We start from the raw sequence: 22945 nt of genomic DNA, 5'->3' as shown, positions 1-22945 counted from the left end.
GCTTGCTTCTTTGTTTTTAATATAAAACAATTCTAATGTAAAAGCCCCTTTACACCAAAAGTGAGATGAATTCACCTCAGGCTGAAAGAAAAGTACATTTATACAGGAGATCACTCTTCAGTTATAAAAAAGCATAAATGTTAGTTTATCTAAAGTAATTTTTGCTTATTAGTATGGTTGAATTGCATCATTGAAGGTCAGCAGCAAAGACACTGGTTAATAAAATGAGATTAAATACATAAAGGATATTTGTTTTATTTAACATATTTAATTATTTGAGGTTTGCATCATATTCTGAGTTTGCATTTCACTGTTTTTATTTATTTTGAGGAATACTGAATGTGTTTTTTGTGGGTGAGATGAATTAAAGCATGTTCACATTCAGTCTAAAATACAGTAACATCATGTTTACTCCCAGTTTCCTGACAGGAGACTTGTCAATCAATAAATGGGGAAAAAAGTAACTCAGATATTTTTTTAGAAATTCAAAAGTAATGCGTTACTTTACTAGTTACTTGAAAAAAGTAATATTATTACGTAACTCGCGTTACTTGTAATGCGTTACCCCCAACACTGATGATCAGGAAATATTCATGCGTCACTCTTTCTCATAGTTACAAGGTGTGTGTAGATACGCCCCATCATTTTGAGGTAAATGTGTTCATAAATCTATGTGAAACTTCAAAGAATGTCACTACCAAACTATTTTACCAACATTTTTCTATAATTAAACAGTTTTTGGGGAGTTTTTCTATAACATTTAGTTTTTATATGTGTACAACTGTTCAGAAATGTGCTAGCTAACCATGTGCTGATTAGCATCTTTAAGCTACCTTCAAAAGTATCTAAAATTGTCACTATCCAGATAGCACATGTACGTCTGCAAGATGTCTTGATCTGGAAAGCATCAGCTGTCTACGAACATCTGACAGACGCCTGTAAGATGTCAGTTTTACATACATTCTAAATCATGAACATCTTAAAGACATCTAATAGACGTCTATTTGACATCTGATAGGAAACGTCCTAGAGACGTATTGCAGATGAGCAAACTATGTAAAAAAATACATCTTGCAGATGTAAATGCAGACGTCAAATAGACGTCTCAGATGTACATGTGCTATCACCAAAATATTTGGTAACGTTTCCGTAGTGTCATTATTGTTTTTTGTTTTTGTTTTTTTAAATAACAAATTATTGTTATCTCATGAAATTATCACTGTTGTAACAGTCACGTCTGAAACGTGGCAAAAGGGAACACATAATACTTTATCTGGGGGAAATAAATTACATTTTAGTACAGTTATGCACATGTTGTAGCATTTTACTGTGTTTTAGTAGTGTTTTAGTAAGTGGTTGCTACAAAAACATTACTGTTACTACCGAAAATGTGCTGTCACGACTAAAACAGATGTTTTGTCAAAAATAAAGTATACTGAATTATCAGCTAAGATGTTATGATTATGTTCGATGGTTCAATGTAGAATCAAACGAATGAATCCGTAAGTTTGAAATCAGTGTGATCAGCTTTTTACAAAGAAAATTGGATACGTCAAATCTCATAAATTACACTTGAAATATTGTTAAAATTGTAATTGTTTTGGATTTACCTCTGACAATTTTTTAATAAAATAGAAAAAAAAAAATCGATGTTTAGATGTAAGCAAAATCTTAATAGGTCATTAAAACCCTTCTCATTATATTACTGAGTTTCTGTAGTGACAAATTTGACGAGAGGACAAATATTACAAAACTTCCTGTAAATTCAATACGCGAATTAACTGCACAATTACTAGAAACGTGTACCTTGGATATTATAAAATGTTGCATACATACAAAATTTGTGGAAAAAGACATTTTCCCAAGACGTTTCCAACTCTGGCTTTGAACCTGTTATAGCCCATATAGGCGTAATTCCCATACTCCAGTACTGCAGGTGGCGCCATCGACATATTTAGTTGCTTAGCAACCCGCAGAAAAACCAGCTGAACGCTTCTCTCACGAATCCAACATCGTAAACAACCCGCACAACACTTCGACAAGTCTTGGTTTTGCGTGTTCGAGCTGTAATATTTCAAGGCAAGTTAACATTTTTTGTGAAATCTCAACTAACACGTATTTTTTCACCCGTTGTTCTACAGCGCGTTACTTGATTTGCTTTGTGTTCATGTACAATTCATTCCTCTGACTGGATTTTAGTTGTCGTATGTTAGCGTTGCTAGAATTATTAGACAGTGCATAATGCAAAACCTATGGGCTTATAGTGAACTAAGTAACATGCAAAAAAAGGGCTGTTTAAAAGAGTCAATAAGATGTTTGAATATTTGGAAAAAATTGTTAATTCTCAGGATGGAAGGAGGCCAAACAAAGATGGCGTTGAAGCAAGTTTTAGTGTTGGCAATTTTAGGTAGATTTAGGTAGCTTATGATCTGTTTTTCCCCTTCTGCATTTAAAATTAAGTCTGTGTGTGTACTTGTTTTTGCTACATTGTGGGGACCAAATGTCCCCACAAGGATAGTAATACCAGTAAATTTTCACATTTGTGAGGTCCCCATGAGAAAACAGGCTTATAAATCATGCAGAATGAGTATTTTTTGCACAGTCTCCTGTGAGGGCTAGGTTTAGGTTTTGGGGCGATAGAAAATAGGGTTTGTACAGTATAAAAACCATTATAACTATGGAATGTCCCCATAAAACATGGAAACACAACATATGTGTGTGTGTGTGTGTGTGTGTGTGTGTGTGTGTGTACTTGTTTTTGCTACATTGTGGGGACCAAATGTCCCCACAAGGATAGTAAAACCTAAAATTAAATTGTGGCGGCCTGCGGTCCCTACAATGTTAAAAAAATATTAAAAACAGTAAATGGTGTTTATCTGAAAATGTAACGATGCAGACATGTTTTCTGTAAGGGGTAGGTTTAGGGTTAGGGGATAGACAATATTGTTTGGTCAGTATAAAAACTATAGAAGTTTATGGAAAGTCCCCACAATTCACAAAAACAAACGTGTGTGTGTTTGTTTGTTTGTTTGTTTGTGTGTTTTCTATTACTTTTCTTTTCCCCAGAATTGTAATTGGAAATTTTAAGATGCGCTTTAACACTATTTACGCAAGTATGACATTTAAGAGTTGTCATAATTGTCATAATTGATTTGATGTATTTGCCTTTATATTATCTTTTTAAAAACAAGTTGTTTATCCACATTTGTGTTTAGCTTGCAGAAATCATGTACCACATTGTCTGCTTTGTTGACACTGAAGAAGTGGAGGTTGTACCTGCAATCTGGGTGAAGAATGGTGTGTGTTTATGGCCTCCATACAAGGATGAAGAAATTCAGAGGGCTGCCAAGCGTTTGGAGCAACCCCAGGAGTTTTGGTCTGCATATAAAGTAAAAATTTTGTATACTGCAAGTATGTTTAAATCCTTTCTGTACACATTCTGTTTAATTAAAAAGCTTAAATACAACTTTTTGGATTGTTCTGATTTTTGAATTCTGGCTTTTACAGATAATTATAGTGAAGCATGCCAGAAGCTGCCTCTTGCAGAACAGCAGGCCGATCTCCAGTCAGAGGCCGAGCCTGACTCCACGAGGCCACCAAAACGACAAATAAAGTAAGATTGTATGTACTGTATGTAATTCTTTAACACAGACCTGTCTAACAGTATCATGTGCAGTTTAACAAATTAGCATGCATGTTTCTTTTTGAACTGCAAAATGGGAATATTTTGCTGAATAGTATCTTCATTTTAACACACCACCCTTGCTTCATCAAATTTAGTAACTGTTAAATTTCTTGTCTTCTCTAAAGGCGAAACAGGCACCTGCTGGGTGATTATGACAGTGATGAGGAGGCTACCACACTCCTAAAAAAACCTCTGCCACCTCAGCAGATTTCCCAGCAGCTGTGGCAAGCAAGTTCTTCTTCCAGTGCATCACAAGACATCACAGAACATAACAGTGAATTGACATGGCCACAGGACACAACTGTACAGTCTTCCGAACATGAAACACCCAGAGCCCAGAGAAAAAGCCTCTCAAGCTGTGACCCATTCATAGCATGTAAGATTTTTTTCTGTTTTCTATAATTTATACATTGCTAGTGCAAAGCTCATTTCATTAACTTTGTAATTCCTCTTTTTTGTTTCAGCGCTTCTCCGTGAAATCTTAACTAAACAAGACATTCTTATGGAGCAGCAGAAGAACATTATAAGAATGGTGCAAGATCTCAAAGCAAACAGTGTTCGTGAGATCACAGAGGCTGACCATTCAAGTCCAGAACAGTTTCTAATTGAAGATTTAAAGTCGTTAACTTCCATGGAAAGTGATCTTCGATCGTGTCCAGAAACTATACTAAAAGTGGTAGGTAGCAGTGTCAGTTATGCGTAGTTGCCTACTGTTCTCACTTACAAGTCTAATTGTAATTACTGTTATAATTAAAAGAATAGTTCACCCAAAAATGTCATGTCGTTTCAAAGACCTTAGTTTATCTTCAGAGCACAAGTTAAGATATTTTGGATGAAATTGGAGAGCTTTCTGACTCTGCATAGACAGCAACGCAACTGACGTGTTCAAGGGACAGAAGGGTACCAAGAACATAGACAGAATAATTCATGTGACATCAGTGGTTCAGCCGTAATTTTATGAAGCTAGTTATACGTTACGAGAATACTTTGTATGCATCATGGTACTGTGAAAAATGGCAGAAAGACGGTAATTTGGGAGAGAAGAGTTGTTGAATAAAGTCGTTATTTTTGTTTTTGCACACACAAAGTATTCTCGTAGTTTCATAAAATTACAGTTGAACCACTGATGTCACATGGACTATTTTAACAATGTCCTTACTACCTTTCTGGGCATTGAACGTGTCAGTTGCGTTGCTGTCTATGGAGGGTCAGAAAGCTCTCACATTTCTTAAAAGATATCTTAATTTGTGTTTTGAAGATGAACAAAGGTTCTTAAGAATTTGGAACGACATGAGGGTTAATTAATGACAGAATTTTCAGTTTTGGGTGAACTATCTCTTTAAATGGTGTATGTGATTAGGGGTGGGTGATATACCAGTAAACACAATTAACTGGTAGAAATTTGTCAGCCAGTAGAGATTTTGAACTGTCGTCTCTATCTCAGATTCGTATTTATTCATTCTACAGGTTTTGTCCTTTTGCTTGTAATTCATTTCCTATTCTTATTTAATAGGCTTTTTTAACGGACCGTGTTCGGAAACCGGAAGCATCGAGCTGTTGTGTAAAACAGGTTTACCAGGTGTTTATTATTCACGGTTTTCGACCGCGGACCGTGAAAAAGGCCCATTGCTGACTGTTTACTTGTCTTCAGTGAGCTTGAGTTTTTTAGGGGTTCAAGCACGTAGCACTGAAACTCTATTGTAATTGTTAGAGTGGCCAAGGATCAGCAATCACTACGTAAAACTGATTCCGTAGAATAAATCATAAGTTGTGGAGACTTGAAATTGGAGGAAAGGTAGTACTTACACCATCGACAACATCACCAAGGATCACCCCAATTGGCATGACTGGGGCGTTACAGTGATCAAAAGTATGAAATCGCTCGTAACTCCTAAACCATCGATCACAGGCTCAGATTCGATTGAAATTTTTGCAGAAACCTACGTTTTGCAAACTGGTCCTAGGTTTTTTGCCCGATCTGAACCAAACCAGTGCAGGAAGATTCTCTGGAGACACAATATCAGTAATTATAAAAAAAAAAAAAAAAAAAAAGTTGAACTTTCGACTCACCGTCAAACTCAAAACGTTCGAATGGGGCAGGGCCAGTTTTAGTAAAATGCCTAGAACTCCTGAAAGGAATGAGATATCTCTGCTAAACTCAATCTGAGGTCAGTCTGAGGTCATAGGAAAAAAAATTGCGGAGCTTGGCCACGTGGTGGTGCTATTAGAGGAAAAAACATAAACATTTTGTCCTATCAACATGAAAATCGCTGTGCACAGTCTTGGTCCAAAGTGCCACAAATGTCTATAAGAACATTTGTGTATCTCGGAAAACATGGCCACCATTAGCTGATGAAGTTTGAGCACCTGTTAGACAAGGTTAATGAGGGCTGATTGGAACAAAACTCAGTGGGCTTGTTTGACTCACAGCACCAAAGGTCTGTGAGAAATTTGAAAGAAATCAGCCACTGGGGGGCGAGATGTAAACTATTGTACATTGCGCGGTTTTCATATCATATGATAGGTCTTCTCATTCTGAACAACTTTGCCTCTAGAACCACTGCTGTCAATCAAATTGTTTGTTAAAGGGTTACTCCACCCCAAAATGAACATTTTGTCATGAATCACATACCCTAATGTCGCTCCAAACCCGTAAAAGCTTTGTTTGTCTTCGGAACACAATTTAAGATGTTTTGGATGAAAACCGTGAGGTTTGTGACTGTCCCACTGACTGCCAAGTAAATACCACCTGTCAAGACCTAGAAAAGTATGAAAGACATCGTCAAAATAGTCCACCTGCCATAAGTTGTTCAACCATAATTTTACAGAGCTACAAGAGTACTTTTTGTATGCGAAGAAAACAAAAATAATGACTTTATTCAACAATTCCTCTCCTCCGCATCACATAGTGCCATTTTGGAGAATATCTGCTGGAAGCTGTTCTGTCAGCCACACCACACGGATACGTTTTCTATGTTTATTTATGCTTTGTTACGAACAAAAACAGCGTATCCGTGTGATGCAACTGACACAGAATGGTGTAAGCAGTTTGCGATCAGCGGATACTCTCCAAAATTGAGCTACGGTGACTCCTCGGAGACGAATTGTGGAATAAAGTCTTTTTTTTTTTTTTTTTTTTTTCTGTGTGTGTACAAAAAGTATTCTCGTAGCTCTGTAAAATTATGGGTGAACCACTGGACTATTTTGACGTTGTCTTTCATACTTTTCTGCGCCTTGACAGGGGTATTTACTTGGCAGTCAGTGGGACAGTCACAAACCTCCCGGTTTTCATGCAAAATATCTTAAATTGTGTCCCGAAGATGAACGAAGCTTTTATGGGTTTGGAACGACATGGGGATAAGTGATTGACAACATTTTCATTTTGGGGTGGAGTAACCCTTTAAATGGCTGAGAAGATGAAAAAAGAAAAAAAAACTAAAACAATTTGAGAAGATGAAAAAGATTTTTTGGAAAAAAAAAAAACTACTTTTACATACTAATCCTAGGTTTTTTGCTCAATCTGAAAAAAAATTGCAGTACAATTCTCTGGACTCTCTAGGTCAATAATTATCAAACAAATGTTGAAATTTACCCTTTGGGAAGGAATAACAGTGTTGTTTAGAAAAGAGGCCTGTCCGAATTTACTCAAAATTCTATAAAGCCTTAAGAAAAACTCAAAACTTCACAAAACCTGGTGAAAGGTGATTCTAAACATACATGCAAAGTTTTAAGGAGATCAAACCACAGCTTGTGCTAGAACAGTCATAACCATTAAAAAACTGAATATTTCTATGGTAAATTACCTGGATTTGCAAAAAATCCTTGTTTAAATCATTGATTTAGTTGCTTACAAATTTGCTAAATAATGTCTTTTTTCATAGGTGTTTAAATGCCGTAAAGTGCTTGAATCCCGGTAATCACGGCTTGCAGCTATATTAGTTATTAGGTTAGTAATTTAGCCTGTTTTTTTTGTGGTGATATTGACACTGGTGGCAAGAATTATGAAATTTCTATGACAAATAAAAAAAATAAAAAAAAATCATAAAAACATTATTTAAGGCAAAAATAGCTATATTATGATATATATCATTAAAATAAAAAACCGTACCCATATTGTGATATAAGATTTTGGTCATATTGCCCACCCCTATGTGCAATTAATCTAAAACACAAAAAGTGTAACAAAAAAGGTTGAAAAAAAAACTATTTTAATCATTTATTCTACTTGGATGCTAATATCAGCATTAATCAGTGAGATCTGAATCTGTTCATATCAATGAATAACAAATCGCATTGTGGGTGCTTGACACTTTCAAAGTCTATTCTATTAAACAGGAAACAAACAGTGAGAGTGGAGAAGATGAAATGGCACACAATGATGAAGAATCCTGTACAGTGCAAATAGAAAACCAACAGGCACCAAAGATGGTAAAACCCTGTCCGGTACAAACTGGAAAGCATCGGGCACCAAAGATGGGAAAACCCTGTCCGGGACAAATAGGAAAGCGACGGACGCCAAAGTTGGGCAAACCCTGTGGTCCTACATGTGGAAAGAAATGTACGAAGAAGATCCCGCATGTTCGAAGAAAAGAGATATTCAACTCCTATCGGGCAATGTCACACAGCGACAAATGGGCTTTTGTATTTCACTCAGTTACCCAGTTATTGACAAGCCGTCTCACAACGGCAGGTCCCAGCAGACGCAATAAGACTTTTAAGTATCATCTAAATAACAGCCTCGGACAACCTCAAGACGTTTGCAAAACTTTCTACCTAACCACATTGGGATACCACCCGAAAAACGACAGTGTGATTGTCAGCGTGACAAGCAACATGTCCAGCGCTGTTCCTCCTCAAGACCGCAGAGGGCGACACCCACCTGCCAATAAAATAGATCTGTCGCCAATTCACAAACACATTGAATCGTTCAATCCAACTGTCAGTGACCGTAAATGCGAACATGCCTCAAGCAGACGATATTTACCAAGCAATGTAAATGTTGTGAAGATGTATAAAGACTTTAAAGCCAAAAATGCCATCGCGTGTTCATATGAAACCTATAGGAGAGCTATAAGAGACATGAATATAAGCTTCAGGAAGCTGCATGCGGAAGAGTGCAAAAAGTGTCTGGAACCTGATATTCACAGGAAGACTGAGTATCTCTAAAGCAAACGGTAGCAAATAAACCCTGTGGCCATTGTCACAGTGTGCTAAATGTAAAATAAGACCATGAGGCTACACGGGCCATTCTACAAAACTGGTGCAAACTACTGTCTCACAACCAAAAAACACATTAAAGTTTTCAAATCTTAGATGTTTACTAAGATCCCACAATCATATTTAAAATATCAGTAAGCTTAATACATATATAATCATCATTTAGTGGGTACTTTCAATTTGGAGGTGGCTGTCCCGAACCCTAACCCCTAAATTTCAACTTCTAAAAATATTGAATAAATTTTGCATTTTGTTTTGATATATTTTGCATTGATATATTTTTTTAATAAAGTGAAGTTCAAAAAATATTTGTTATATATTTTTTTGTAAATTATGAAAAAAAAGTGTCCTGCGTTTTCATGTCAGTACCGTTGTTTTAGTCCATTGGCTGAAACTGATTTTAACTATATTCCTATATTTATGATCAGGAAACATTTATGTGTCACACTCTCTCATAGCTACATGCTGAGTAGATAGGCCCCATCATCAAGGTAAATGTTCAAAAGAATTTAACAACCATTTTTCTATAATTAAATACACTTTTTTGGGAGTTATTCTAAAAAATTAGTTTTTATATGTGCACAACTGTTCAGAACTGTGCTAGCTAACCATGTGCTGATTAGCATCTTCAAGCTAGGTTGAAAAGTATCTACAATTGTCAGGACCGAAACATTTGATGGCGTTTCGATAGTTATATCTTAGTTTTTTGGGGGTTTTATCCCATAAAATTGTCAGTACCATAACAGTAACTCCACCAAACTCCACTAAATGTTTCGGTAGTGACAATTGTAGATACTTTTCAACCTATACTTTTCTTGTTTTTTTTTTGGTGTTATCGCTTAAATTGTCATTACCGAAACAGTCACGACTGAAACATTTGGTGATGTCACTACCGAAACTCCACCAAATGTTTCGATAGTGACATCTTTGTTTTTTTTTGTTTTTGTTTTGGGTGTTATCCCATAAAATTGTCACTACCGGAACAGTCATGACTGAAACATTTGTTGGAGTTTAGGTTGTGACATCTTTGTTTTTTTTGGGGGGTGTTATCCCAAAAAATCGTCACTACCAAACAGTCACAGCCAAAACATTTGGTGAAGTTTCGGTAGTGACATCTTTGTTTTTTGGGGTATTATCCCATAAAATTGTCACTACTGAAACAGTCATGACTGAAACATTTGGTGGAGTTTCGGTAGTGACATCGTTTTTCTTTTGGTGTTATCCCATAAAATTGTCACTACCATAACATTCACGACCCAAACATTTGGTGGAGTTGCGATAGTGGCATCTTTGTTTTTTTTTTGGGTGTTATCCCAAAAAAAACTGTCACTGCCAAACAGTCTCAACCGAAACATTTGGTGGTGTTTCGGTAGTGACATCTTTGTTTTTTGGGGGTTTTATCCCATAGAATTGTCACTACGGAAACAGTCACAACCGAGACATTCTGTGGAGTTTTGATAGTTACATCTTAGTTGTTTTTGGGGTGTTATCCCATAAATTGTCACTACCATAACAGTCACAACTGAAAGATTTGGTGAAGCTTTGTTAGTGACATCTTTGTTTTTTTGGGTTTTATCCCCAAACATTTTTAAGACCGAAACATTTGGTGGTGTTTTGGTAGCGACATCCTTTTTTTTTTTTTTTATTGGGTGTTATCCCATAAAATTGTCACTACTGTACCAGTCATGACCAAAACATGTCATCATTGTTTCAGTAGTGACAAAAGGGAGCACATAATCCTTTATTTGGAGGAAATATATAAAATTTTATTATGGTTATGCAAATTTTTAGTATTTTAGTGGTTTAGTATGTGGTCGCTACTAAAGCATTACTGTCACTACCGAAAATGTGCTGTCACGACCGAAACATGGGGTGTTTTGTCAAAAATAAAGTATACTGAATTATCAACTAAAATGTTATGATAGTGTTTGGTTCAGTGTATATTCAAACGAATTAATCCTTAAGTTTGAAATCAGAATGATCAACTTTTTAATTCAAAATACAACAAATCTCATAAATCACACTTGAAATATCGTTAAAATTGTAATTGTTATTAAAAACTTTTGTTAAAACTTTTGGATAAAATAGAAAAAAAAATATATTTACAAGAGAGATGTAAACCGCACCTTAATAGGTCAGTGGTAGTGACAACTTTGGGGAGAGGACAAATATTCCTAAACTTTTTAAAATATAATATGAGAATTAACTGCACAATTACTAGAAATGTGTACCTTGAATATTATACAATTTGTATACATACAAAATTTGTTGGGAAAAAGATATTTCTAACTCTGACTATGAACCGGTTCTGTAGAATGGCCCATATAAGTCAGGGTTTCACTCGACTTTTGGCTACATTTCATACCTCAGTGATCTATACAGATGTTTACAGTGTCAGAAAATGGATGAAAAATACATTAAAGTAACAAATCATCTTTAAAAGACAGCTAGATAATTAGTTGAAATCACACTTTCTATTAGAATAATATTTACTTTGTATCACATTTTGTTGTTGGTGTAGCTACTGTGTTTTGCAGTTGTAGGGCAGATTTCTTTTTATTTTTTTCCCATTAAGATGAGTTTGTAAATTGTTATAACGGCATCTATAATTCTAGATATGTTCATTTGTATTGACACAAATATAATTTAATATTGAGTGAAACACTAAGTTGAAGACAATATATTTAATATATTTTCAATGAAAATGTGTATTACAGTGCGCAACTGCAATCACAAATGCTCAAAGATACAGGTCTTGCATTAAGTTACTTTTAATCAGCTCCAGTGTCTTCTAGCATGCCCTTGAAAGTGTGCTTACACGCCTGACTGAAGAATGAAAACAAGATAAACAATGTCACAAATCATCCAAAAGCAATGTATTTAATACAAACACGTGGCATGGATTCAAAGTCCAGTCAGTGCCTTTACATATTTATATGATCGGCAGCAATATTTTCATAAAATGACCCTGTGATTTCCACTGTAAAGCTCAGCTGTTCCTTTTTTTCATTTCTGATTGGTTGACTCGGGTAAAGGTGATCACATGAGGTACCAAGCAGCCAATCCAGCGACAGCAGCAACCCATGTGGCCAGAATCACCTGTACGGTAGATTGTCGAAGCAGCATCTTGGCAAAATTACATACGTAAGTCGTGTTTCCACTCACCGCTAGACAAAAAATGAGGGAAGCAGTTAAGTAATCACAACAAAACTTTTTAAATGTACATTATGTAAACCTATACAGTTGAGGTCAAAAGTTTACATACACCTTGCAAACTCAAAAATCCTTCAGGTCCCACAAATTCTTTGTTTTTGTTTTTTTTTAGCATTTTTATGTATTTGGTTCCTTTCCAACAATGACTGTATGATTTTGATATCCATCTTCAAGGAACTTATATATAATTAAAACAGAAGGCTCAAACGCGTACTAATGCTCTAGAAGGAAAAACGATGCATTAAGAGCTGGGGGGTGAAAACTTTTGGAATTTGAAGATCAGGGTAAATGTAACTTATTTGTCTTCCGTAGCTTCCGTAGCTTCTATATTAAAAAAAAATGATATTCAGGCAAAATAAGAAAAATGTACACATCTTTGTTCTGTTCAAAAGTTTTCACCCTCAGCTCTTAATGCATTGTTTTTTTTTCTTCTGAAGCATCATTGAGCATTTGAACCTTCTGTAATAGTTGCATACGAGTCCCTCCCTTGTCCTCAGTGTGAAAAGATGGATCTCAAAACCATACAGTCATTGTTGGATAGGGTTCAAATACATAAAAATGCTGAAAAACCAAAGAATTTGTGGGATTTTTCTGAAGAACAGCAGGCAGTTTAATTGCTTAGGTCAAACAAGGGGCTCATGAACAACTATCACTGAAAAAAAAAACACATCTGTGTATCATTCAGGTAACAACATAGTATTAAGAATCAAGGGTATGTAAACTTTTGAACAAGGTCATTTTTATAAATTCAGCTATTATTTTCTCTTGTGGACTATATGTAAACGTCTTTTATGTGAAATATTTAGGTCAGTAGTAGTAAAAAAAAAAAAAAAAACAATTTGTATGATCCCTCTTATTATAGTAAAAAAAATTTACATTTTGCAGATTCTGCAAGGTGTATGTAAACTTCTAACTTAAACAGTATATTCAGAAATACACTGTCGCTAATAACTTTCTCACCCATTTTGGCAGCATAATAGGGACATTTACTGATGTCTCCACCCATGTCCCCATGTCCATGGAAGCCAATGTCCTGCACTTCCTCTTTTATGTCTTTCCCAATCTCCTGCAATTCTGTGAATACCTGATGGAAAAGCAAAGAACATGTTTTACGTACATAAACTTACACCACATAACTTAAAGAAATAGTTCTCTCAAAAATGGAGATTGGCTGAAAATGTACTGACCGTCAGGACATCCAAAATGAAGATAAGTGTGTTGTTTCTTCATCAGATCAGATTTGGAGAAATGTAGCATTTCATCACTTGCTCACCAATGGATCCTCTGCAGTGAATGATGGCACCCATTCACTACAAAGGATCCATTGGTGAGCAAGTGATGTAATGCTAAATTTCACCAAACCTGTTCTGATGAAGAAACAAACTCATCTACATCTTGGATAGCCTGATGATGAGTAAGTTTTTTGCAAATTTTCATTAACGGCTGAACTGTTCCTTAAAAAGGTCTGGATGAAAAAATAAAGCCAGATTTTATCATCCTCTTACATCCAAATTATATTTAAAAGCCAGATTGGCTTCGTCCAGCAGCTTCTTTTTGGTCTCAGCATCCACTTCCAGCTCATTCATCCGACTGCGGTACAGCCTCTTGAAGGCTGTCGGGTTGTGGATGCCCTCGAAATAGTAGAAGTTCACTCCTTCACCAGTAGGTGGCAGTTTTAGAGCCCGCTGAGCCACTTTCTTTAGTATCTGCCCTCCTGATAGGTCACCCATGTAGCGGGTCCAAGCGTGTGCGACCAAAAGAACCGGGTCATCACGACCCACTACGTGAATGCGATCCACGTAGGGCTGCGTGGCTGCCGAGCAGGAGATCTTGCTCTCCCAGTCTTCACCGTAGAGATACTCCAGGTCTTTGGCCAAGGCGTCTCGCCGGTGAAGCTCAGAGGGGAAATACAGTGGGGCAAACATGGGGTGGTCCTTGTTCTTCTCAATCTCTTCCTCAATGGCAGAATAAACATAGTACAGGGCAGCTGTGCCAAGCTGGGAAACAAAATGACAAAAGAATGGAGGTCAGAACTAGATTGGCTCTTTTATCAAACTCTACAACAGTCAACAAACCTTAAAAAGTTCTCGTTTGATTCGGCCCCTCAGGAAGTCCTTGACAAATGGCGAGTTCTCAGCTTTGTCGTGAGACTCCTTGGTTCCAGTCGTCAACACTTCTGACAGGTCATCAGGACTTGAAAAAGAGATTTATAAAGATAAAAACTGTTCATGCTCTATACTGCCACCTATTGGCTTGGATGTAGAGTCACTTAATGGCCACATTTTTACATTTTAATAGCATTGTAGAAATATATGCTGCTCAGTTTTTTAGGGGTTCAAGCGCTGAAAATGGCCAAGGATCAGCAATCTCCACATAAAACTGATCGGACAGACCAAACCGCAAGTCGTAAAGACTTGAAACTTGACGGGATGGTAGTACTCCCACTGTCTACAACATCACCAAGTCTCACCCCAATCGGCCTGACAGGGGCGCTACAGCGATCAAAAGTACGGATTCGCTCATAACTCCTTAACCGTTCATTGCAGGCTCAAGTGTCTCATGTCGTTGGAATCCTTGGTTCATGCCGACCTAAATTTTCAAGTATTTCGCATTTTTTGAAAAACCTACTTTTGCGAACTAGTCCTAGGTTTTTTCGCCCAATCGAAACCAAACCAGCTCAGGAGAATCTCTGGAGAGAACTTTTGACTCTCCGTCGCAAAGGGATGCCAAAACATTCAAAAGAGGCAGTGCCACCTTTACTAAAATGGCTACAACTTTTGAATGTAATGAGATATCTTTGCCAAACTCACAATGCATATGCAAGAGCTGAATCTGAGGTCACATGGAAAAAGTCATGGAGCTTAGCCACGTGGTGGTGCTATAAGAGGGAAAAAACAAAAACGGCCATAACTATAAAATCGATATGCACACTCTGGTCCAAAGTGCCACAAGCGTCTATAAGGACATTTGTGTATCTAAAAAAATACAGCTGCCATTGGCTGATGAAATTTGAGCACCTATTAGACAAGGTTAACAAAGGTTGTTCAGAACAAAACTCTGTTTGACTTACGGCCCCAAAGGTCTGTGAGAAATCTGGAAGAAATCGGGGGGCAATTTCGCATTTTCCAAGGGCGTAAATGCTATTGTATATTGTGCTGTTTTTCCCACATACGCATGATGTTCATATCATGACCTCCTTGTTTTGAACAACTTTGCCTCTAGAACCACTGCTGTCAAACCATTTTTAAAGGCTTGAGAAGATGTGAAAAACCTACTTTTGAGAACTAGCCCTAGCTTTTTCGCTCAATCTGGAAAATAAAAAACACTGCGGTACAATTCTCTGGACTCTCTAGGTCAATAACTATCAAAAAAAATTGAAATTTACCCTTTGGGAAGCTATAACATGGTCATTTAGAAAAGGGGCCTGTCCAAATATACCCAAAAACCTATAAAGCCTAAATGAAAGCTCAAAAATTCACCAAACCTGGTGAGCACATGTGACAGCATGCAAAGTTTTGTCACAAATGTTTGAAAATACAATATTTCTATGGTAAATTACCTGGATTTGTCAAAAATGCTTTTTAAAATAATTGATTTATGTGGTTACAAGCTTGCTAAATAATATGTAATGTCTTTTTTCATATGTTCTTAAATGCCTTAAAGTGCTTGAACCCCCGGTAATCGCTGCTTGCAGCTAGATTTTTCTCTGTAACCATTTATGAAGTCAGCAGACATAAGATGCCTAGCATTTTAAAAAGTTGAGTAGTGCAATCCAGCATTAAGTAGTACTTGCATTTCATTCTGAATGGATTACAGTCTTCATCCCTTGTGAGTAAACATACGTTTTGTCAAAAATACTAACTGTAACATACATCATAACAAGTCTGTCATGTTAGGACAATGCCAGGATGCATTCTCAATAGCTTCCTAAGATATATTTATTAACGTTATTTATTAATAACACTGTAAGATACCTGAGAATATCGTCATCGCTCTCAGTAAGGATGTTTTCACCTCCATTAGATACTGCTGAGTCTGCAGCCATCATGAACTTGTCTTTGTTTATGTCTGGTTCTCCTCTGCTTGATAAATAAAAGCAAGTGTTGAAGATGAGACGTCAACACACAATAAACCAAGACCAAATATATATAATATATATATATATATATATATATATATATATATATATATATATAACCACTGTTCTGTCAATAGTAATAAAGCATATTGTTTTTCTAGTGTTAGTCTCCGTTGCGCAACTCGTATCCATTGTGACATTAGTCATGAGAGACCAACAACAACAAACACTCTCGTGACATTGACTTGTCTAAGACACTAAGCCTACGTTTATGTAGCTAAATAACCGTTTTTACATTAGTTTGTATGCAGTAAATATCGACAGGACTTTGCTTTCGTTATCTATGTAAAACAGGATCGCTGTTACTTTACCTGTATCTGCAGTGTTTAGGTTCTGCAGTCTGTTGCAGTTCACATCACGTTGTTTAAGTGTTTACAGAACTAGACCCGCCTCCAAACAGGAAGTGGAATGACGCGCTATATGTCACGTAAAACTTCGACAGCTCCCCATTAAGTCTATTTCTAAATATTCTGATATTGATGAGTCTTGCTCGTTTTGTGGCTTTGTTGAGGAAACAGCTGCCCATTTATTTTTTGATTGTGGTGTAACCAACAAATTATGGGTTGATTTAAGCACCTATGTTTTTAGCCTTACAAATGTGACCCATACCTTCGTCCTCAAAGATGTTATTTTTTATTATGAAAATCCACTATTATATATATAATTATGAAAAACTATTATCTGTTGAATATCTGGTTAATTTTTTTTATATTGAATGCAAAATTCTTCATTCATAAGCAAAAATGGCTTAAATGTCCTCTGTCTTTTCCCCTTTTTCTTGCTGAACTTGATTCTCTCATTACATCTCTTAGACTCACAAGTAACAAAAAGAGTGCCAAATTCTTGTTGCATTATGACAATTTTTCTAAAAGAAGGTAATTTTTTTCTTATTTATTTTTCTATACTTTTCTTTTCTGTATGGATAGTACCATAATTTGATGTACGCAAATCCAGAATATAACTTTTCTGTCTTTTTCTCTATGATTGTTCCTTGTAGGAATTATCAATGTCTAATTTCTCTGTTCTTGTACATTTCTTTACAAGTTCTGCAATAAAAAAAAAGCGCTCCCCATAAAGTGAACTCAAATGTCATTCGATACATAGGCCAAGGAAATAGTTAATGAGTAGCGAATGAGCCATTTCGCACACAACATTAAATTTCAATAGAATTAAATTTATTTATTTCATTTAAATCAGTTATTTGTCTTTTTAACATGAACTTTTTCTGCAGCTCAGACCGATAAAATTGTCTCCTAAATACATGCACTGCCGTTCAAAAGTTTGGGAGCAGTAAGGCTGCATTTATCTGATAAAAAATACACGGAAAAAAACTGTAATATTGTGAAATATTATTACAATTTAAAATGATGGTTTTCTGTTTTAATGAACTTTAGAATACACATTATTTCTGTGATGCAAAACTGAATTTTCATCATCATTACTCCAGTCTTCAATGTCAAATGATCCTTTAGAAATCATTTTAATATGATGATTTATTATCAATGTTGGTATGCTTAATATTTTGTTTGGAACCTGGGATACTTTTTCAGAATTCTTTGATGAATAACATTATAAAAAAGAACAGCATTTATTTCAAACAGAAACTAACAATGTCTTTGCGATCTTTTTATCAGTTTAACACATACTTGCTAAATAAAAGAATTAATTTCTTTCAGAAAAAGAAAGAAAAAAATACTGACGCCAGACTTTTGAATGGTGTTACAAAAGAGTTCTATTTCAAATAAATGCTGTTCTTTTAAACTTTATATTTATCAAATAATGCTAAAAAAAAGTATCACAGTTCCAAAAAATAAAAAATAGCACAACTTTTAATAATAAATCAGCATATTAGAATGATTTCTGAAAGATCGTGTGACACTGAAGACTGAAATAATGGAAAATTAAGCTTTGCATCACAGGAATAAATTATATTTTAAAGTATATTAAAATAGAAGATGGAATTGAAGTAGTAGCAATAATATTTAACAATATTACTGTTTTTAATGGATTTTTGATCAAATAAAATGCACCCTTGATGAACATAACAAATTTGTTTAAAAAACATTTAAAAATCTTACGGATCCCAAACTTTTGAACAGCAGTGTATAAAAGATAAAAGAAATTAATGAATAATGAATTGTCGATATAATGTAATATAATATAATATAATATAATAAATAGAACACTATGAATTTAATTTCGACCTAAAATCATCAGTTTGTTCAACACTATAGGCGCGATTTCAGGTTTCACCAATAGATGTCAGTAAAAACTAGATAATCTCTCAAATCAAGCAGCGGGCGCTAAAACGGATGGCGGGAAAAGCACCTGTGCTGTAAACTTGTAATTCACTGAGATGTGTTGGTGGGCTTTTTTTGTGTCCAGAACACTTTAGCAACAGCGTCGAAACCACTCAACATCAGTTTTAGCTTGTTCTGGTAAAGTCCTCAGGCCAACTCCAGCGTCGTGACGGTGAGTTTTGCACTGGCAAGCAACACTGACATTTTCTTCAAAAAGCGTAAAAATCAATTCCTCTTTCTTTTGCCTGTGAGGCAAAAATGCCCCTTTGACCACAAATCTTTAATAAAACCCCTGCTGAAAAAACAATAGTTTTCACTACCAATATCATTATAAACATTACAAACCATCAACTTTTAACCCTTAAAACCATTTTTAAAAATAGTGTGTTTTGGGGCATATTCCAGTAGGATTTAGTGGTTTTAACAACCTATCCACCTTTTTCCTGAGCGGCGAGATTAATTCTAACTTCCATTTCTGTGCTTTTGTGTTCCGGTCTTCATAGTAATCCTTGTTAAAACGGGGTGAAATAGATTGACTGAATTGAAACTTTTTCAATATGACTAAATATAAAAATGTGTGCAGGTTTAACATTATATTATCGGCTCAGAAAATATGTTAGTTTGACCGGAGCTAACCAGAGACCGGAAATGTAAAGCACCATTCCAGTCGGGTAGAGTTGGATATGGTTTGCACTTACGTCACGATTTGGTCAGTTTCCTGGATACGCGACCATATCGGCGATACTCGGATGTAAACAACAGCATGGATTGCACGATTACTGAGTGTGTTGTTCTGCTAATTTATGCTGTCTAAACCACGTGTGGAAGTTGCTATATCATATAGAGAAGACACCCTGGTGAAAAAAACAGCATATGCTTGTAGGTATGTTCTGATGCTGGGATGCTGGTTAGGTATGTTTTGATGCTGGTTTAAGCTGGTTCTTAGCTGGTTTATGCTAGTCCTTTTTAAGGACCAGCTTAAACCAGCATCAAAACATACCTACCAGCATATGCTGGTTTTTTCACCAGGGCAATAAGCAGTAAAAGGGCGCAATATTTTGACAAACTAAAGTTAATAGGTGGCAAAAATATGTACGAGCAGTATTAATTAAGATATTAGCCTAAAATTTCACCTACACTGTAAAAAACAATTTGTTGAGTCAACTTAAAATAATTTGTAACCTGGCTGCCTTAAAATTTTAAGTTCAGTCAACTCAAAAAAAGCTTGAAATGTTAAATTATACTAAGTGACAACTTAGATATTTGAGTTGAATCAACTTAAAATTTTAAGGCAGCTGGGTTACTTAACCATCTGTTAAGTTTAGCAAACACAAATATCTAAGTTGTTACTTAGTACGACTTAACATTTCAAGTTGACTAAACTTATTTTAGTTGACTGAACTTAAAATTTTAAGGCAGCAGGGTAACAAATTACTTTAAGCTGACTTAACAAATTGTGTTTTTTTATTTTTTACAGTGTAGGTGAGTTAAAATGATAAGCACAAACACGAAAGTTGTAAAGATTCTTGTCCAAGAAATACTGGTTCGGTTTGGCCAACCACAGACACCTTTTGTTCCTCAGTTTTTTTGCACTCTTCTCCTATATTTGTTACAACTTTTTGCAGTCTGTAGTATTCTTAAATGTTTTTCCTGGTCTGATCGATTAGTACAGCCCAAAACATGACAATAATTGATCATTTTCAGCAGCAATAATCAGCAAAACACTCTATACAAGTCCCATTATAACCAGTAAAACCACATATTTTGTGATGGTGTCTATTCTTTTTTTTATTTCAGCAGGGACTGTATCTGCTGTTAAAAGCTTATCAGAATACACAAAGGCCCATAGCTAATATGATCTTAATGGTTCTCGCGTGAGTCCAGTATATTTTTATAACACTGAAAAAGCTTCCACTCATGCTTAACATTGAATAGGACATAGGAAGCACATATGTCAAACTCATTTGTCATCTTTTATCAGCATATAGGCCTACTACATCATCAGGAAGTCGTTTTCCCAAAGCGTAGAGCGATCTGAAGTACTTCCCGCTATTTATTGAGAATGTCAGTGTGTTCTAGTAATATGGGAGCAGCCTGCCATGTGTGACCTGCACATAAGGATACAATACCATTATAATACACCTCAGATCGGACCACTAGACAAGCCGCTCCACTTAAACAAAGGAACAAAGACGTTTTCCCTCTACAAAACGTCCGAGTATTGAAAAGGCCTTTGGCACCTTCGTAGCTCTTTTATGTCTCGAAGTGCTCCCGAAGCCCAATTTGAATTCTCCCTATGATGACCGCCCACCTCTGTGTTTATTAGGGACGAGCTTCCTAAGATCAACAATATTGCTTTGGCCTTGACTTCACCACTGTGCTATTTCATATTCAATGCGAGTTCCTTTGTTTATGTACATATTTCGGACTCCAGAGTGATTATCACCACGGGCTCAATTCCTGTACACGTATCACAGGAGTATACTTTAAGTCGATAATAGTGGCGGTGACATCATTCTGATCAATTGTTATTCTGCGGTTGAGTCGTTGAGGCTCGAATTTGTCATCCAGATATTTTGCCCTCGCATTGTTTTGTAGCCTGAATATTTTTGGTGTTGCAGTTTTAAGCCCCGTTTTATGAAAGGAAAACCTTCCTGTCTGTTAGGATTTCCCCTTGTTTTCTCCAATGAACAGTTTCAGTAAAATAATCAACAAGGGTGTGACAAACCTGTGGAGCATTTACTCTTGGAAAAACATGCTGAACCTATTACAAGAGCTGACCTCGTTGAAAAAGTAGTTGTATTAAGTGATTTAAGCAGATTTGGATGTTCTGCCGGTTTGGTTAAGCTGATGTTGATCTGATTTTGGCCGCATTTACATTATAAAGTTTCAAAATGCACATGGATTTGGATATTTAGGTGATTTTATGTTTCAGGCCTCATGCATATATGGAAATAAGTCAGATATGAATCGGATATGTGCATTTGTGTCTGCCATGTAAGTAGACAGATCAGATATTCCGCTGTTGGTTTGAGTCATACGGCATTGAAAAAAACAATGGTGACGACTGATGTCAACTCAAGTGGATGCGGTTTTCCTACAGAATTGGGTTGTTTTTACGCTGCTGCCGTGGTTTGTTGTTTAGTTTGTGGGTTAAAGCAATCTCCTCCTCCCCCCGGAGTGCAATTTTGAGGAAGGAAAAAAAAATGGGTGGCTTGAAAAGGGGAAACTGAAAAAACATGAATATTTTAGTAGAGCCTATAAATCATAATCAGGTAATTAATTACAGCTGTGAAATTAATATTTCTTTAATTAAATAAAAATGTGCTGTGCAGTTGTAGAAACCATGTGTTAGTTTATCTTATGTCTCTAGTGTTCATTAGCTGTTTAATTCATCGGCTATACTGTGGACATGATTTATGTCATTGCTTACCTTAATTGCTGGTTAATAATGAGTAATGTGAGAGCTGTAATGACAAATAAACAGACCTAGTTATTTGTCTTTTCATTAACAAATTCATACGACACTGTATTTAAATCTCTTGTCTGCGATGTCTCTATAGTGCATTAACTATGACTTGGGTAAAATGGCGTCTCTATCCGCCCGTCTGTCTGTCCACTGTCTTTCTGTCTATCCATCTGTCCGTCCATCTGTCCACTCTCTTTCTATCTATCTATCTATCTGTCTATCTATCTATCTATCTATCTATCTGTCTATCTATCATCTATCTGTCTGTCTGTCCATCCACTCTATATCTATCTATCCATCTGTTGTCCATCCAGTCTCTATCGATCTGTTGTCCATTACTTCCATCCGTCCACTATCCATCCATCTGTCTATCCTCCTATCTATCTATCTATCTATCTATCTATCTATCTATCTATCTATCTATCTATCTATCTATCTATCTATCTATCTATCTATCCATCTGTTGTTCATCCACTCTCTATCTATTTATCTTCCTATCTAGCTATCTACCTGTCCATTTGTCTGTCCACCCTCTTTCTATCTGTCCATCTGTCTGTCCATCTGTCCACTCTCTATCTATCTATCTATCTATCTATCTATCTATCTATCTATCTATCTGTCTGTCTGTCTGTCCGTCCACTCTATATCTATCTATCCATCTGTTGTCCATCCAGTCTCTATCGATCTGTTGTCCATTTCTTCCATCCGTCCACTATCCATCCATCTGTCTATCCTCTATCTATCTGTCTGTCTGTCTGTTTGTCTATCTATCTGTCCATCTGTTGTTCATCCAGTCTCTATCGATCTGTCTGTCCCCTTCTTCTGTCCGTTCACTATCCATCCATCTGTCTGTCCACTCTCTATCTATCTATCTATCTATCTATCTATCTATCTATCTATCTATCTATCTATCTATCTATCTG

General features: G+C 36.0%; 2 protein-coding genes across 3 annotated transcripts; one reads left to right on the top strand and one right to left on the bottom strand.

The window, feature by feature from the left end:
• Nucleotides 1-1957: 1957 nt before the first annotated feature.
• Nucleotides 1958-10222, top strand: LOC127153467 (uncharacterized). The gene is made up of 6 exons (XM_051094522.1): nt 1958-2079; nt 3216-3411; nt 3508-3613; nt 3811-4061; nt 4150-4361; nt 8021-10222. The coding sequence occupies exons 2-6, from the start codon at nt 3228-3230 to the stop codon at nt 8849-8851; spliced, it is 1584 nt and encodes a 527-aa protein (XP_050950479.1). The 5' UTR covers nt 1958-2079; nt 3216-3227; the 3' UTR covers nt 8852-10222.
• A 1349-nt stretch (nt 10223-11571) lies between these two features.
• On the bottom strand, nt 11572-16651 carry hmox2a (heme oxygenase 2a). Of its 2 annotated transcripts, none has more exons than XM_051094524.1 (6): nt 16565-16651; nt 16090-16194; nt 14191-14308; nt 13621-14112; nt 13076-13199; nt 11572-12069 (listed from the first exon to the last, which is right to left on the bottom strand). In XM_051094524.1, the coding sequence occupies exons 2-6, from the start codon at nt 16161-16163 to the stop codon at nt 11942-11944; spliced, it is 936 nt and encodes a 311-aa protein (XP_050950481.1). In that variant the 5' UTR covers nt 16164-16194; nt 16565-16651; the 3' UTR covers nt 11572-11941. The 2 variants fall into 2 exon arrangements, with proteins under 2 accessions (XP_050950481.1, XP_050950482.1); XM_051094525.1 differs by having other exon boundaries at nt 16090-16197; nt 16565-16644.
• Nucleotides 16652-22945: the final 6294 nt, after the last annotated feature.

The sequence above is a fragment of the Labeo rohita genome, chromosome 22 (genome assembly GCF_022985175.1).
Source record: "Labeo rohita strain BAU-BD-2019 chromosome 22, IGBB_LRoh.1.0, whole genome shotgun sequence".
Taxonomy (NCBI): Eukaryota; Metazoa; Chordata; class Actinopteri; order Cypriniformes; family Cyprinidae; genus Labeo; species Labeo rohita.
This window is presented reverse-complemented; position numbering and strand designations above follow the sequence as displayed.